General features: G+C 39.9%; 1 protein-coding gene and 1 long non-coding RNA gene across 4 annotated transcripts in view; both read right to left on the bottom strand.

Moving 5' to 3' along the window:
• The window catches only part of LOC105894509 (NLR family CARD domain-containing protein 3-like), a 74,501-nt gene extending 70,719 nt beyond the window's left edge, over positions 1 to 3,782 (bottom strand). For all 3 annotated transcript variants that reach the window (XM_042703950.1, XM_042703952.1, XM_042703953.1), the window contains exon 1: positions 3,700 to 3,782. In XM_042703950.1, coding sequence (XP_042559884.1) covers positions 3,700 to 3,767 — 68 coding nt within the window. In that variant the 5' untranslated portion in view covers positions 3,768 to 3,782. The remainder of the gene's footprint in view (positions 1 to 3,699) is intronic.
• A 533-nt stretch (positions 3,783 to 4,315) lies between these two features.
• LOC116219912 lies at positions 4,316 to 8,146 on the bottom strand. Its single transcript, XR_004163351.2, has 3 exons — positions 8,115 to 8,146; positions 5,361 to 5,519; positions 4,316 to 4,365 (listed from the first exon to the last, which is right to left on the bottom strand). It is a non-coding gene; the product is annotated as an uncharacterized LOC116219912 (long non-coding RNA).
• Positions 8,147 to 17,845: the final 9,699 nt, after the last annotated feature.

Below are 17,845 nucleotides of genomic sequence, written 5' to 3'. Positions count from 1 at the left end.
TAGGTTAGCACGACTCATTCTTTTTTATGAGCTAAAGATTGTGTAGATGCACGACTGTGTTCACCTTACGGCCTAAAAGGCTCGTCTCACATTTGCCAAAAAGCAGCTTGATCATCCCCAAGACCTTTGGGATGAGATTCTATGGACTAGTGAGTCAAAAGTGGAACTTTTTTGAAAGACATGGATCCTGTTACATCTGGCGTAAAGCCAACACAGCATTCCACAATACCAACAGTCAAACACTGTGGTGGTAGTGTGATAGTCTGGGGCTGCTTTGCTGCTTCAGGACCTGGGCGACTTGCCATAATTGATGGAACCATGAGTCTTGAACATTCATCCGCCCAAAATGCTTCAATTTCATTTTAGTGGCATGTCATTAGTAATAACTAACCTAAATATGTTAATCTCTATTCTTATCAGGGGTGTAGTGGCTGTAGGATGCAAAGGGAAGGGCGTTTCCCTCTTTATTAGCTTACCATGAGCACTCATGCAATTTGTGTGCACACACTGAAGTGTGTTTGAGACAATTTAGATTCAACAATTTCTAAAAACCAATCTCACCTCAGCACAAATCTTAGTATAAGCCGATCTACATCTCTTTTAACCAAACAACATGGAATGTAATTTCTGTATAAAAGCACATTAATGTGTTCGTCATTATCAGTGAAAGTCTTTGGGTAACGTATAGCGATGACTGTCCTGTGTCAGTGTGACTGATGTATCATATACACCACCCGCCTCACCCGGAAAGCTACCTCGATTGCCAGCCACCCCGCACACAGTCTGTTCAGCCTCCTACCCTCTGGAAGAAGGTATAGGAGCCTCCGTTGCCGCACCACCAGACTAAGAAATGGCTTCATACACCAAGCTGTCAGGAAGCTAAATTCTCTCCCCTCACTCCCCCCAGCCATATCCTCCAGTCTGACAGGAAGCTGAAATCCCCCCCCCTCCCCCCTAAAAATCACTCAGGACTCTGCACTTTTATCACTTGTATTACGTTTAAGATTGTATTACGTATTTATAACGTAATAATTTATATAATATAATATATAATAATTTATAACCACTGTACGTGAATCTTTATGTTTACTTAGTATTTGGGAAATGTCTTGTCTTATCTGTTGTGCCTGTGCACCTTTTATATGTTTCACCGTGGGAGAGTGGGAAACATCCTATCGATTCCTTTGTATGTCTTGACATGTGAAGAAATTGACAATAAAGCTACTTTGACTTTGACTTTGATCTTCACACACTTTGCTCATACTGGAGGTGGGGAGTGCTACGCTCCCACCACAACACTGATTCTAAATTAATTCCACCTTCTTCAATTCTGTTGTGATAAAGGGATGTTGTTTAGGTCATATCCAAGTCAAATTCACTAATCAAAGCTCAACTCAAAACGTTGTTAGTGTCCTCTTAGTGAAGTTAAAATGGCTGACACACAAGAAGTCCAGATCTTTCAAGCCCCAATGGACTGATGAATATTCGTATGAAGAAAAAACTGCACACGGGGCATGTGTGCATAATCTTCTTGTGATTTACACTGATAATGGAGGCCGCAACAATAATAACAACAATGATGATAATAGCAAACAGATCTTTCCAGCCCCAATGAACTGATTAGTTTAATATATATATGCAGGGATGGATTAACGAACGGGCCTACCGGGCCCAGGCCCAGGGGCCCATGAGCTCAGGGGGCCCCTAAGCCAGAGCCTCTGCGTGAAGTTGCTGTTATGTATCTCTTATTTGTGATTGAAAAAGGTGTATTTTGTTCATTTGCTAATGGCTTTAATAGAGTGTACCTGTGCTGTGTTAGAAAATGTGCATGTGCGCCAGGGGCATAACTATAGACAATGCAGCCAGCGTCGAAGGTTCGTAGGCAAAGCAGACCCTGCTTTCTAAATGTATCCGAACATGTGGATGAAAAGTGTCGCTAATAATTTTGGGGGGGGGCCTTTAACATGTCCAGGCCCAGGGGCCCGTGGTTTCTTAATCCGTCCATGTATATATGTGTGTGTGCGTGTATGTGTGTGAAAAGGTTCCCGACCCCTGTCTTATCAGTTACTGAGACGGGGCATGTGTGGATAATCGTCTTGAGGTTTACACTCATAATAGAGGCCACAACAATAATAATAATTATATATACATATATCACTATTTTTGTATGGCTCTGCCAGCTGAAAAGGTTCCCGTCCCCTGTCTTTTGAGCTACTCCTTTATCCGATCTCATAGAAGTATAAACATCAGGAAACCCTTACCTGGTTTGCTCCTTCTGTCTGGTGTGTGTTCAGTGTGCAGGTGTCTGCTGCTTTCTACCATGTCTGTGTGTTCATCCTGGGTCAGATCAGACCTCAATTCACTGCAGAGACATAACATGAAGCAGACTAAATGTGTGACAAACGAAGAGATCTAGATTTGTACCCATGGTGGAGGAAATTCATTATTACCCTCACGAGGATGCCAACATAAGAGCCGACTGGGACACATTTCACTACTTTGATAAATATATAGACAGTGAATTGTTTCATAATATGTCAGTTTACACCAATTAGTGTGACCTCCAGACACCAGGACAGTCACGGAACCCCACCCCTGAAGAACTGAAGACTTTCTTTGGAATGTCTATCTCCATGGCTTGCCTTAGGTACATACAAATTAAGATGAGCTGGGACAACAAGACAAGAGTAGTGATCAGCTGACTCAATGTGAATATAGTTACACTTCAAGTTGCCAAACTCTATCAAAATCACCGATGTGGATGTGACAGCAGAGGAAAAGAGGAATCTCCTGGAGTGAATCCGACCACTTCTAGAAAGAGTCAGAAGTGGTTGCGTTCATCAAGGAAGACCAGTAAAGGTGTGTATTGATGATCAAATGATGAGCAAATTCCCCGTCTTTTTTTAAAGTTCTTTACAGAAAAATAGTGTTAGCCAAAAGGTATATTGTCTTGCCACGACAAATAGCATTGATGTGTGTGTGTGTGTGTGTGCGTGTGTGTGTGTGAGAGAGTAGTAGGAGCCTTTTTTCACTTCTTTAACATCAGAGTTGCTGGCTCCAGCGCAAGTTAATTACATCCCAAAAGTCTAGGGAATCACACACACACACACACACACACACACACACACACACACACACACACACACACACACACACATATATATACATATATCTATATAATCTATATAATTTCTCTGTATATATATATTTTTACATGATGGAGAGGTTTGAATCTCTTCCAAAACCTAAAGGCTGATAACTCACTTTAGACCTGATGGGGCCCGCTACCCAAAGTGGGCGGATTAAATTATACACAAGAAACCAATGAACATAGAGTCATTTCTCTGTGGAATGAATGAATGTGTTCACACTTAATGTAATATAACACTATCAGCACTAATGCACAATGAATCTCTCTCTCTCTCTCTCTCTCACTCACACACACACACACACACACACTCACACACACACACGCGTGCACACACACACCCTCTCTATAACAGATACACCTCTACATGTTTTCCATTATGGAATTGAGGTTATACCTTTGCTTTGTTACGTATGGGAAGCTTTTTTTATCTTATCTTACCAATCGTCTTTCATAACAGTGTGTGTGTATGTGTGTGTCTGTGTGTTTGTGTGTAGAATTGCATGTGACAACACTGACATGTCTCAAAAACTTATAAGAAATCTACTCACTTTAGACCTGATGGAACTGGTTGACTGCTGAAGTTAGGAGGTGCAAGAAGGGACCGGTCACTCTTCATGGACACACATCTGGGTGCTGGAGATGGAGGTCTGTGTGTGTGTCGTCTACAAACACAAGGAGACACAAGAAACCAATCAACATAGACTCATTGATATGTGGAATGAATGAATGAGTTCAGGCTTAATGTTATATAACAATATCTGCACCAATGCAGAATGTGACTCTCTCTTTCACACACACACACACACACACACTCACTCACTCACTCACTCACTCACTCACTCACTCACTCTATAACAGACAAACCTCTACATGTTTTCCATTACAGTGTTTAGGTTATACCTTTGCTTCGTTACGGAAGGAAAGCTTCAGCCTGTTGCTTTTGTATCTTATCTTACCAATCCTCTTTCATAACAGTGTGTGTGTGTGTGTGTGTGTGTGTGTGTGTGTGTGTGTGTGTGTGTGTGTGTGTCTGTGTTTGTGTGTAGAATTGCATGTGACAACACTGACATGTCTCAATAACTTATATGAAATCTACTCACTTTAGATCTGATGGAACTGGTTGACTGCTGAAGTTAAGAGGCTGACCCATGGACCGGTCACTCTTCATAGACACACAGCTGGGCGCTGGAGATGGAGGTCTGTGTGTGTGTCGTCTACAAACACAAGGAGACACAAGAAACCAATCAATATAGACTCATTCATCTGTGGAATGAATGAATGTGCTCAAGCTTAATGTTATATAACAATATCTGCACCAATGCAGAATGTGACTCTGTGACTCACTCACTCACTCTCACACACACAGAATGAATCTCTCTCTCTCTCTACCTCTCTCTCTCTCACACACGCACACACACACACACACACACACACACACACACACACACACACAGAGACACACAAAGCTTTTTATCTTATTTTACCAATCCTAATAGTGTGTGTGTGTCTGTCTGTCAATGTTCATGTGTGTGTGTGTGTGTGTGTGTGTGTGTGTGTGTGTGTGTGTGTGTGTGTGTGTGTGTGTGTGTGTGTGTGTGTTTGTGAGTGAGAAAGAAAGAAAGAGAGAGAGAGAGGGATTCTTTCTGTATTGGTGCAGATATTTTTATATAACATTAAGTGTGAACCCATCTAATCATTCCACAGAGAAATGTTGAGATGTTTGGTGATGATGATTGGTGTGTGTTTGTGTGTGTATTTATGGTATGGGTGGGAATATCAGGTTACAAGTCACAATCCAATACTTTCACTTTAACGGTTAAGGTGAAAGTATTGGATTGTGACTTGTAACCTGTTATTCCCACCCATACCATAAATACACACACACACATCAATCATACAAGAAATGTGAACCTTCTCTTCTTCTTCACTTATGTTATGATACACATAACTCTAACGTATCATGACATAAGTGAAGAAGAAGAGAAGGTTCACATTTCTTTTGCAAAAACGAATAAATGTCAGCGGTCATCGCTCTCCTGTCATCTCTGCTATAGGCATCTCAGACCCACAGCCAGCTACCAAGCCAAATATGCTTACTATCAGCTCTCTAAATCAAGCATTCTGATGGGTGTGTGTGTGCGTGTGTACATGAGTGTGTCTTTGAGCAAGTTTGTGTTTGAGTGAGTGAATTCATGCTTTCTGTACTCACCCTGCATCGGTCTGTGTTGATGTGCTGTTCATGTTTACAGGATCATCCATGTCCTGGTCATTCTTCATGGTCACACAGCTGTGTAGTGCAGACTCTGGTCTGAGTGTCTTACTGTGACCTGCAGCCTCCTCTACGTCTTGATTCATTTCAGTTGTCTCACTAAGCCAGAACAGCAGAAAAAAAATAATAAAACATCAGTTCAAATACAGCAATGACATTATAACCCTGTATAATCCATAGATATATTTTGGTAATGTACTCAGTATTATTTTATACTCTATGCTACTCGAATTCGAATAAGTAGGTCTAACTGTTAATAAATAACTGACTTCAGCAAAGGCCTACACAGAGAAATGCCGGGGTGATTCCTGGTCCTATTTTCATCAATAACCCCTATAGGCCTACATGAACGTTTTGGTAAATAATTAGGTTTTCCTTCGACTTGGATACACAAGTTACATTAATCTCCAACCATTGTTCAGCATGGACAAGCTATTGTTTCATGGCCTACTTGTTGGATTTGTTTAAGATGTTTAAAGTTAATGCAAAATGGCCAGCAGGTGTCGCGGTTGCATTGTTTTTCAACATAGAATTCATCTAATTCTTAATCGAAACATCAAAACAGTCTAAGTTTACGGTCAAAATGGAATCCCTGAGGCATAACTCACAGTCTTCCCTTTATATTATATTATATTATATTATTATTTGTAAAGACTTGGTACTTCATTATTCTTTCAATTCTCCACTCCTGTAGAATTACATTATTATGGTATGTCTACATGCTTTTGGATTAAAACACCACCATGTTGACAAATATTTGTCATATTGCACCTGCAAGCATTAAGACATTATTATAAGTAAAAATGGACATCCATGTATTAAAGAGGTTAGTGCTTAAATAAATGTAACCTCTTCTGTAATCTATTTTATTTCAAGTTCAACCCATGAAAACACATAAAATGTAGTGCTTTGAAAACTGTGTTGTAAAAATAACAAGGATACTCACAAACATAGGCGAAGAGCTACAACTGACATGTGACTTGTCTTTTAAAGCGAAGGATATTGTCAGAGACCTTGGCATAAACTACGTACTTCGAAATGCAACAATGTTTAAAGCAATATCTTAGGTTTCAACAATTGTTCAGTACTGACAAGCTATTGTTTCATAGCCTACTTGTTGGACTTTATTATGATGTTTAACACTAATGCAAAATGGCCAGGAGGTTTAGAAACATCAATCAAGACATTATTATTAAGAAAAATGAACATCCATGTATGAAAGATTGGAAAGAGTGTAGATTAATATGTAACTCTCTGGACATTCATACAAATACAAACATAAAAAGATTAGTTGGTAATACACAGATTTCTATCCATACTACACATGGATTATGTCAGGGTTTGAAGGAACCTTTGAACCTTAGTCTACCAGAACGGCTCCAGCCGTTAACTTTGCCAAGTTTATTAAACTAACCTTAGGTCGTGTACTTTGCATGTTGCCAGTCACATTGCCCAATGATATGGCCACTGTGTCAACAATGGAAGTAAGAAAATATCAAATTAAGGATTGTTTTTTAAATACAGACTTTTAGTGGGGCAGATTGACAAATAAATTAGATTCAGCATGCAAGAAAACATATAAATTGACACCAAGATCATTCGAATGCATTAAGTACATATCTATGAGCAAAACCATTTTTGGCAGACGCTGTCGGTCAAGGATATGTATTTCTGCTGGGATCGGTATTAAAACAGGAAGTGAGTATGTAATTCCGACAAGTGATCACACCCGTTGTGTAAAATATGCGAATGGCAGCACAATTGATTCTTGAAGAAAAGCCTGTGGTAACAGCAAGTAACGAACTAGTCAGTTGGTGAGCAACTGGATAGCTAACAAGCTAGCTAGACCTAGAGTTTAGGGTTGATATGCTCTGAGTGCAAAAACAAGATGCAGACTATCAAATACATTTTTACACATGTAAATAATTATAAATCTTATTATCAGTGCTATTCTGTACACAACATACCGCAGCAAATTACAAATGCATACATTAAAAACAGAATGAAGTACTCACTTCCAGTTTTAATACCGATCCCAGCGGAAATACGGATCCTTGGCCGACAGACGCATTCGGCATCCATCTTGGATTTTTGAATGGCACTTCAGGCAGATTTAGCTAGACCCTTGGGAACCACCATGCCAAATTTGGTGCTTGTATCACATTTTGAACAGATTTTCTACTATCTACCCCACTATTTAGTCTGACCTCAGCTGCACCAGTAAATATCACCCCACTCTCAAACGTACAGCCTGACATTTTCCATGTTTTAGAAATATAAAGATAAAGGTTTTAATCTTGTTCATTCTTTCCACTGTCTTAGTTAGTCATGTACACGTTTTGTTTTGTACTTTAGCTGCCTGCTGTACCAAAAATGGCTCTCTTCCAAGGGCTGTAAAAAGCACTAAGGGTAATGGTCTCTGTGACCACAGGATAAACCTCTTCTCTACTTCTGTAATTTCTTACAGATTCCAGACACCATGTTTAGAGTCACCGAGACATGAGGACAAATTTGTTACATTTTGGGACCATCAATCCTCTAGCCAACAGGTCTATAAGCTTATATTTAGAGCATTTGTTTATATGCCTGACAATCAAGATCAATTATTGATTCAAATGTAAATATATTTTTTTCATTTTCACCCTCAACCCATATCCATTTCAATGTAACAACAAAACAAGTAAATGCACTTACCTTGAGATCAGTGTAGCCACGGAAGACATGTTCTACCCGTACTGGCTGTTAACTGTTTCAGAGTGAACTTCTGTACAAGCCGTTATAACACAGTTTCCAGTTTCCTCTTTCAGCCTTGAATTCATTTCCTTAAAGAAACAGAAACATGGTTTAGGTGCTGTAAGTGTTCAGGACTGAACCTTTGGGTGTTCTGTGTCAGCTCATGGTGCAGACATTGTTCAGGGTGTTCATTTATTACATGTTCACACTCACAGTAACCCCAAACCCAGCAATCCACACAGGCACCATTGATCACTGTCTGAACAGCCCATCAGAGGGTGAATATCACCCAGGCTGATCTGGATGCTCATGCTGGTCTCTGTGTCTGTAGAGGAATTTTGAGCACTTAGGATATCCCTCCACACAGAAGTAATGATGTCACTGCCCTCCACAACCCTGCGTGTGTGTGTGTGTATGTGTATGTGTGAGGAGATGGAGGAGGGAAATGCCCAGTGCTCACAGCTCATCTCCCCCTTCTCTCACACAGCTGTACCTGAGGATCAAACCCAGACAGAGAAGCCTGGCTTAACAGGCCAGAGGCTCACACACACACACACACACACACACACTCCATAGAGGCTCCTCATGGTGTTTCCTTTAACCAGCCTTCCTATATTTCTACTCTCCCCCAGTTTCATAATCCACACATTTAAACCATCACACTATCACCTAGTGTGCACTATGCAATGCACCTTTAAAATGAAAGATTCTCTTATACACACTTCCCTTTACAAACTTCAGTATCATCACAATGTTATGTGTATGTATGTAGCAATATTTTGTGTAAGACGAGAACCAACATCATAACATGGCTTCTTACCTTTCTCTACTTCATACAGTTGTTTGTCCGTGTCTTAACTTTGATCTTCTGTATTCATTTAGTAAATAACTACTTCAGCCAAGTGCAGGTTGAAGACATCTCATTAACTAGATTTGGAGAAACACCTGAAGACTCATATTTCTGCACACCTGGTCTGAGTCTGATTTCTGCACAGAAAAAATTGAGAGAGAGCTACATTTGAGATTCTAAGGACTAGAGTAGATTGTGTTAGGCCTCTTCACCAGGTTGTCTTTGACAGGGCTTTACTTTCTAAATCTTCAAATTAATGTAGACTATGAAACAGAGATACAAATCTGGATTATTCTGATGGAAAGGGTAACAATACAACTACGTACATGCATCCTGTATGTGCAGTTTCTCTGTACATACTTAACACATTTCTATCGGCGTTCATGAATCCGACGGAGATCTTTTCTTAGGTTGGTGTAATTGCATTGAGTATTTTCCTAAAATGTAATTCTTTATTCAACATCAGTGTTGTTTGCATTTGCTCACTGTCTTCCACTGTTAAAAGCTTTGATGAATTATAAAATGTTTTCAATCAATAGGCCTATGCATGTGTGAGGTAAACACTATTTTGCTATGGTACATTTTCCAAAAAAGAATATACATACACATACATATACACACATATATATATATATATATATATATATATATATACACAAAATTCTTCAAATACATAAACAACTGCTTGTTTTTTTCGTAAAGAATTTAAATACTACAAAAGGTTTGTGTGTGGGGGCGGGGGGGTCCAGGTTGATAACATTCACATAATAGAAGATTACTTTAAATTGAAATGTAAGGATTTCAGTCAAGAAACATCCAAGAATAAACTAGAAATAGCAACAGAAAGATTTTTTTTTTATGTACAGTTAAAAGGTGTCCATATATTGTGTTGCCCAGATATGTACTAAAGTTAGCAGATAGCCAAGTAAAAGTGTTTGAGAATTAGTTTTTTGTTATTTCGGATTAAGATTTGCCAGTAGGGCTGTGAAATACAAGTTTTTTTGCCTCCACGACTTCAGATGGCGTTAACTTGGAAAAGCTGTGAAGTGCTGCACAAAAGTTCCCGAAGTACACAGACGCGGGTCATTTGGGAAATGGACTGGCCAATCCATCTGTCCAACTCTTTAGGTGCTCCGTGAACACACTAACTTAAGCTCAGAAGAGGTAAAAACTCTTATGAATTGCACCTACTACTCCCAACGTACAAAGAGATAAACAAGGGATCTGCAATCCCTCATGGAGGAGTGACCTTTTTTGTTCCAGGATATTGGCATGACAGTCCACTTCCAAGAGCTCACTGGGGTATCACTTAAAGACACTTTCCTCACCAATGTAGAAAAAACGGGACATGGCTTCTTTACTTCATGAGAACCATTTGTGCAGACAAGAACAAACTAGTTTTGCAGGCTGTCACAAAGCTGAAAATTCTGAGAGGACAGTTGAAGGGCTGCTCAGAAGATATCAAGGATATGGTGCTCCTTCTTCTCTCCTATTTTGATGAAAAAGAGGAGAACCTCCTCCACTATGTATAAGAAACTTGTCTGGGATTTGAGCGAAGCAGCTAGCTGACAACGTTTTTGAAGAAATGGCGCCCAAGAAGGCACGGAAGCGCAAGGCCCTGCAGGTGGCAACAGGTGGGCCATCGGCAAAGGTGTCAATTTTCCACCAGTCACCACTGTCTGGTGGAGCCTCCGCCCCAGCCCCATCCAGCCTTACTGCCCCATCAAACCCTACTGCCCCACCCAGCCCTGCCGCCCCACCCAGCCCTGTTTACCCAGCCCAGTAGGCATTTCAGAGTGTGCATAGCCTGCTGAGAACATGCTCAGGGCATCAAAGTGTGAGATACCCAATAACGGTGGAGGAGCTCAGGAGGAGGACTCCAAACCAAACAATGTTGTATTTAATCTAACTAGCCAGCAGGAAATAAATAGAGGTCCACAACTGGGTACAAAACCGAAGAACTTTTACTTGCAGAATCTCTCGTCACTTTTTCAGTCTTAGTCTGAATATAAGACTGAATATAAAAACATGCAGAGTGATCCACATAAAAATAGACATCAAATAAACATAAAACATAAAAACAGGGATAGAGTGCATAAAGATTTAAATAAAAAATAGAATACATAAAATGCATAACATAAGATAGAAAAAAATTAACTCTGCAGAGATATATTTCATCTAACCCCTTAATATCACGTTGTATCACGATGAAGATCAAAGTAAAACACATTGAATAAAAGAAAATATATAATTAAATTACATTAAATTAAAAGTATTTATATAGTGCGAAGTCGTAGCTAGTTAAAGGCTAAGGTGAAGAGGTACGTTTTTAGTTTTCTTTTTAAAATGTTTAGCGAGGGAGAAAACGTTTCCCAGACGTCCACTCAATGTCGTTGGGACGTTCTTGGAACGGTAAACCAGTAAACCAAGGTAAACTATTTCAGTGAGTTGTGTGGGGATGTACAATAAGGACTGTAGAAGTCTCCGTTTTGATAAAAAAAAAATATAACAAAAGTCCGTTGCGTCCGCCATTAGGATTCGGTGAGGACGCGCCTATGAAACGCGGCATCACACACGCATACACAAACACACAGACCTGTTCTACCGTTCCTGCCACTAGTGATGTATTTGAATGTATTTCACTTCAAACTATATGTTTAATGACAGCATTTGATATAAAACTGGATGAGAAAAGACCAAACAATCACGTTGCACTTCCACTTGTCACATATGTTCATTTGTGCTGTGCTCATTTGTTCATGGCGAACACTTTGAAGTAGAGACTGAGGGCCTTTCAGAAACATCCCTCCTGTGAGTAAACTGTATGGCATGACAAGTCATGAAGTCATTTATACATGTCAAACATCACAACAGATGAAAAGGTGCTCTCTCTCTCTCTAATGGTATAGCTGAGCTGGCCAATCAGAATCTTCTTAAACCAAAGTCCCTCCCTCTGACTCGCCTCAACGTCGGATTTGGGGAACTGAGACGGACGGACTCCAGTGACTGACTGATTTTTCAGTTAAATTTGAACAGGTACGAGTTCTCTGGTGTACTTTTACACTCAAAAAACAATCCAACCATTCTGGTTTCAAATACATGAATATGTAGCTGACAGCATTGTGACTTTACTATGTTGTGTTTTCCTGTTCAGAGAGACATGGTTTTCAAACTGTGAACGTGTGTGAAAGTGAAAGCAAACTGTGTTAGCAGCCATTGCAAATGAGTAACTGTAACAAGACTATTATCGAGACCTTTCTCCGAAGAGGATTTATCCTGTCCTGTGTGCTGTGACGTCTTCAACAACCCTGTTTTCCCTTCATGCAGTCACAGTGTCTGTAAAAATTGTGTGCAGCAGTTCTGGAAAACCAAAATATCCAGGGAATGCCCAGTCCGAGTTACTGAGTGACGTCGAGTCTCCGTGGTGTAACGGAAAAGCTGACATGAAGTGAAAGGAAGTTGCATGGATGCCTTTGTTTAGCAACTATTGTATAACACATAATTATTTGGGATTAATATGTCTGCTTCGTTTTCCCCGCTTCTTTAGTAACTCCAAAACACGTAACTTGGTTGGTAAGTATGGACAGAAACATGTACCGTGAGATTTCACCAAAGTAAATGTGTAATAGCCTACTCATAATAATGACCAACGTCTTCAGATCTCAGTATTGGTGTAGCCTACCAGTTAGTATATGGGGGGGTTATAAAGGATTTATCTATCAGCATGGTAAGAATTCCTATTCCATTCGAATGCAAGTGTTTTGGATTTGTGTGTGTGTGTGTGACGTCATTTGCCCCAAGTCATATGTAGGCTAAAGGGTTTGTGCTCCGACAATTTAAATTCTGAATTGCTTTGATTATAGATGAAAATGATATTATTAATTAAGATTATAATTATTTTGTCTTCTTTTAGAGCAGTCTGTTATTCATTGTTAACCTGGCCATACTGTGATCATATGTCACTCAGCATGTTAACATGCCCTGTCCCTGTAATCTATCCAAATCCATCCGAGGGGTTTTATGATGTTTCGGGGCTGTAATGATGACTGTACAGATACGGCCCATAACAAAGGTAAGATAATGATCTCTCCCTGTTTTAGTTTGTCTCTTGTGGTGAAAGTTGGAGTTGGAGAAGTAAGCTCGCTCTGCCCATTCCTGTTATAAGAGGTGAAAGAAGAGGAAATCTCCTGGTGACTCTTCCATGGTTTGTACTGTGGGTTATTCTAGGTTATTCTAGTTATTGCTATGTACCCAAACACTCATCCCTAAACATTAACATCTGACTCCTGAAGTCATAGCCTCTCTTTTGTCTCTGTGCTGAGTTTGACCGCACTTGTACTTTTTGAAACACCAGACTCCATGATGGATTCCATCAAGGATATACTGAGAAAAACTCTGGGGAAGCTCACAGGCGCTGAGCTTAAGAAGTTCAACCACCATTTGAAGGACATGGACAAAATCCCATCGGGCAAACTGGAGAAAGGAGACTCTGATGACACTGTAGACCTAATAGTACAAGCATACACCCTGAAATGTTCTGACAGAGTCGTATTGACAATCTTAAGGAAGATGAACCAGAACCAGCTGGCCATGGACATGGAAAAGGAACTGGGTACGTTTGAGCTGCAGACCTTCAAGGACTGCTTTGAAGTAGGGCTGAACGATTAATTGCATTTGCGATTTAATCGCGATATGATAGAACAACGTTCGCGATTAAAAAACGTGGTCTAAAAAATAAATAAAAATAATAATATTTTTTTATTTTGTTTTTAAGATGGTACATTTTGCACACAGTGTTTAAAAAGTGCATGCCTAGTGTTTATACTTAAAATTACTTTTTTTTTATTACTTAAATGCACAGTGGCAAAGCCACCAATTTGTTGTTCTTGTTTCTGTAATGAGCAATTAAATAAAAATGTAAAATGTGGGAAAGAATATTTTACACTAAATGTATCTAATATTGTGTTGGTCATATTTAAATCATTCATTACGTTTTGTTGGGGAAAAAAAGAGGATAAAAAAAAAATCGCAATCACAATATTTTGGTAAAAATTCGCAATTCGATTATTTTCCCAAATCGTTCAGCCCTACTTTGAAGTAATATTTCATCTTATGTCATCCAACCTTGTGGAGTAATACAGCTCATATGATCATCTCTTATCAGCATCATGGCATTGTTGATAAGAGACTGTGTTTAGTGTTAGATGGTGCCTTACCTACAGCCACACCCCCTAGACACTTCAACAAGTGATGTTTGGTTTGTAAAAGCACAGTTTCCTTAATGGTGTTTATCCATCTCAATGTGATGTCTACTGCCAATATTTATCACTTCAAGCTGGCAGTTAGTGTTGACACATCTTCAGATATTCGAGGACACACACATTGGTGATTGTTTATAAAACTTTACAAGAATCTTTAACATGATTCTGAACAGTTGCCTTATCCAGGTCATTAACTTGCCACAGCATATCAGTATGTGTTTTGACCATAAATGTCTTTTGATGTAGAAGAATATGGCGGTGACCACACAAGAAAGCAGAGTGTTTCTGGAGATTTACAGAAAGTGGATCAGGAGGAGGAGGAGGGATGTCAGAGGAAGAAAGAGTCTGGTGAGTCATCATACCTCCTCTTGATGTCTCTGACAGGTACAACCTTTTTATTTTGCTGCGTTGGTAGGCTCTGAATAATACCAACCAACCACCAACAACCACCTACAATAATTCGGTACAAGAGAAGTGAACACAAAACAGATGTAATTTCGGTGGAGAATCTTAAGACTGTCAAGAAAGCAAATGGACTGTATGTGCACAGTAGCTGCAGTATTGTTCATTTCTAGTACCACTGATGAACACAGACGTGTTTAGAAATGAATCCAATAGTGTATTTGAGTTATACAGCCAAGTGTTCTAGAAGTTGCACACACACATGTTCATTACTTGCTCACATGACTTTTCCAGATGCCTTCTGCAGCCTGCACAGACAAGAGGTCAAACTCTTCTGTCAAGATGATGGAGAGATGATTTGTTTTAACTGTCGGACCTCAGAAATACATAAGAACCACACTTTCAGGCCCATCAGTGCACAAGTGCTTGCCTTTAAGGTGAGTGTCCTATTGTTTTTTGCTTGTTTGTTTGTTTGGGCTCTAAGCTGTTCCACGTTGATAAAGTATTTATATTATGGGTCTCAAAGAGGCTCTGACCATTAGTCCTGAACAGCTGCGGTTCTTTCTGGATCATCTGTAGATTGATCATTTGAAAATTGATCATTACTCACCAGTGATCATGCTGGTTACATGCTGGCTATATGCTGGTTGTAAGATGGCTGTATGCTGATTTTATGCTGGTTATATGATGATTATATGCTGGCAATATGCTGGTTATATGCTGGCAATATGCTGGTTATATGCTGGCAATATGATGGCTATATGCTGTCTGTATGCTGGTTATATGCTGGCTATATGCTGTGCTATATGATGATTATATGCTGGCAATATGATGGTTATATGCTGGTTATATGCTGGCTATATGCTGGTTATATGCTGTGCTATATGATGGCGATATGCTGGTTATATAATGGCTATATGCTGGCTGTATGCTGGCTAAATGATGGTTATATGCTGGCTATATGCTGGTTATATGCTGGTTATATAATGGCGATATGCTGGTTATATGCTGGCTGTATGCTGGCTAAATGATGGGGGTGTCATCCTAAATTCAAGAGGCCTTGGAGACAAGGCCCTTTGATTTGACATCTCAAATGCCGGTCCCTTCACATGACAAAAATTCAGAAGCAGTCTGGAAGTGTTACCCTATTGCAACCAGTGTTGATTCTTTCCAGGAGGAGCTCAAGATTAAAATGGAGCCCCTAAGGAAACAGATGGAGCTATGTAAAGAAGCTAAGGTCACCTGTGAAAAAACAGCACAATATGTTAAGGTAAGTATGAGCCTATTTAACACAATGTCAATATGTTTGGGGATGACATCCATGAATATCTTTTGTTTGCTAAACCAGAGGCAGGCCCAACTCACAGAGAGGCAGATCAAGGCGGAGTTTGAGGAGCTTCACAAGTTTTTACGAGATGAAGAGGCAGCCAGGATAGCAGAACTGAGGGATGAGGGGACTTGGAAGAGTGAGATGATGAAGGAGGAAATTGAGAAGATGAGCAGAGAGATGTCATCTCTTTCAGACACAATCAGAGCCATAGAAGAGAAAATGGGAGCTGATGACATCACATTCCTGCAGGTGAGAACCATCCACTGTCTGTATAATGACTCTTAAAATCTGATTAATAATTTTGATGATACAATCTCTGGCCGTTAAGATACATTTGTGAGAACAACAGGAAGTGTGTGAGGACCTGTTAACACCACTTCTATTCACTCTTAGCTACACATCATTACATTAATTATATAAAAGTTCAGGGAGCAGGTGTCATTGGGGTTGAGGTAGGAGGGAGCTGGGTTGGTTTCACCTGAAGAGTCTGGGACTAAGGAGGTGTCATTGGGGTTGAGGTAGGAGGGAGCTGGGTTGGTTTCACCTAAAGAGTCTGGGACTAAGGAGGTAAAGGTTAATTTGGAACCATTTTCTTTCTTGAGAACACTCACTCATCCCTGTGTTTCACTGAAATTACTTACCACCCTCTGTAGAGCAATGCCACACACACTCACACACACATCCAACCAAATTAATGTATTTGTATTTGTGAGATATTCTTTCAGCTGTGTATGAAATGATCTATGAAAAGGTGGATAATATGATATGCAGAACAAGGAAAAGGGAAAACTGGAAATCTCTGACTGTCATCCATATAAGGATTAAGATGACAAGTGCTGCATTACAATTGAGGGGGGGGGGGGGTGTTATCTGAAGAGTCCTCCATCTTGGAGAGGAGCAGAGAGAGCAGTTTGCAGTTTGTTCGAATTTGAGGTTATATTGAGATTATATTGAGGGTTTTATATTGAGGGTTCATTTTTGAGGTTATATTGAGGGTTCTATATTGAGGTTATATTGAGAAGCTTCCAGCAAGGAAATGTTGACATCAGGTGCTTAAGATGGGCAGGGTGAGATTAGTGTGCAGGTGAGGTGGGACAGGTGTTACCTGAAGAGTCTTTCAGCTAGGACAGGCGCACAGAAAGATGTGTGTCAATACATTAAGTTATTAATTTATTTAATTATTTAATTACTTACTATTCATTTATCAAACGAGTAATAACAATATTTGTTATGATATTCCTCCATTTCACAGAACTACAAGAGCACAGTGAAAAGGTGAGTGATCTGCCTCCTGTCTCTCTCTTCTCTGTGGTTCTGAACCCAAACCCACAGCAGCACTGACTCCTGAATGTTATTCCAGAGTCCAGGACACACCGCAGGATCCAGAGAGGGTTTCAGGAGCTCTGATCAATGTGGCAAAACACCTGGGCAACCTGAAGTTCAGAGTCTGGGAGAAGATGCAGAAGATTGTTCAATATAGTAAGTGTATATATCCCTTTCAAACACAAAACACACACACACTCAAGCACAGAGAGAGGCAGAGAGAGAGAGACAGAGAGAGAGAGAGAGTTTATTTACATACACAGAGGCAATTCGATGTGCTTTACATAAATAAGAGCAGAAAGAACCTCCAAAGAAATCTGAAGACAAGTAAAGAGATCAAAAGAGCTGCCAAGCGGAAGGGGGAACTGGAGGAGAGCGGAAGTGATGAAGAGTGTGTAGACGCAGGTCTACGGGTGAAAAAGAAAATGTATCTGAATTGGCTGGGATATTTCAGTTGAGTTTAAGAATTGATAAGGATACAGTGAAGCTAAAACAGAAGACATTTTTAAAGTGAGCAGAATGCGAT

This window comes from Clupea harengus, chromosome 26 (genome assembly GCF_900700415.2).
Source record: "Clupea harengus chromosome 26, Ch_v2.0.2, whole genome shotgun sequence".
Classification (NCBI taxonomy): domain Eukaryota; kingdom Metazoa; phylum Chordata; class Actinopteri; order Clupeiformes; family Clupeidae; genus Clupea; species Clupea harengus.
The sequence above is the reverse complement of the archived record's forward strand: the minus strand, read 5'-3'. Positions and strand labels throughout refer to the sequence as shown.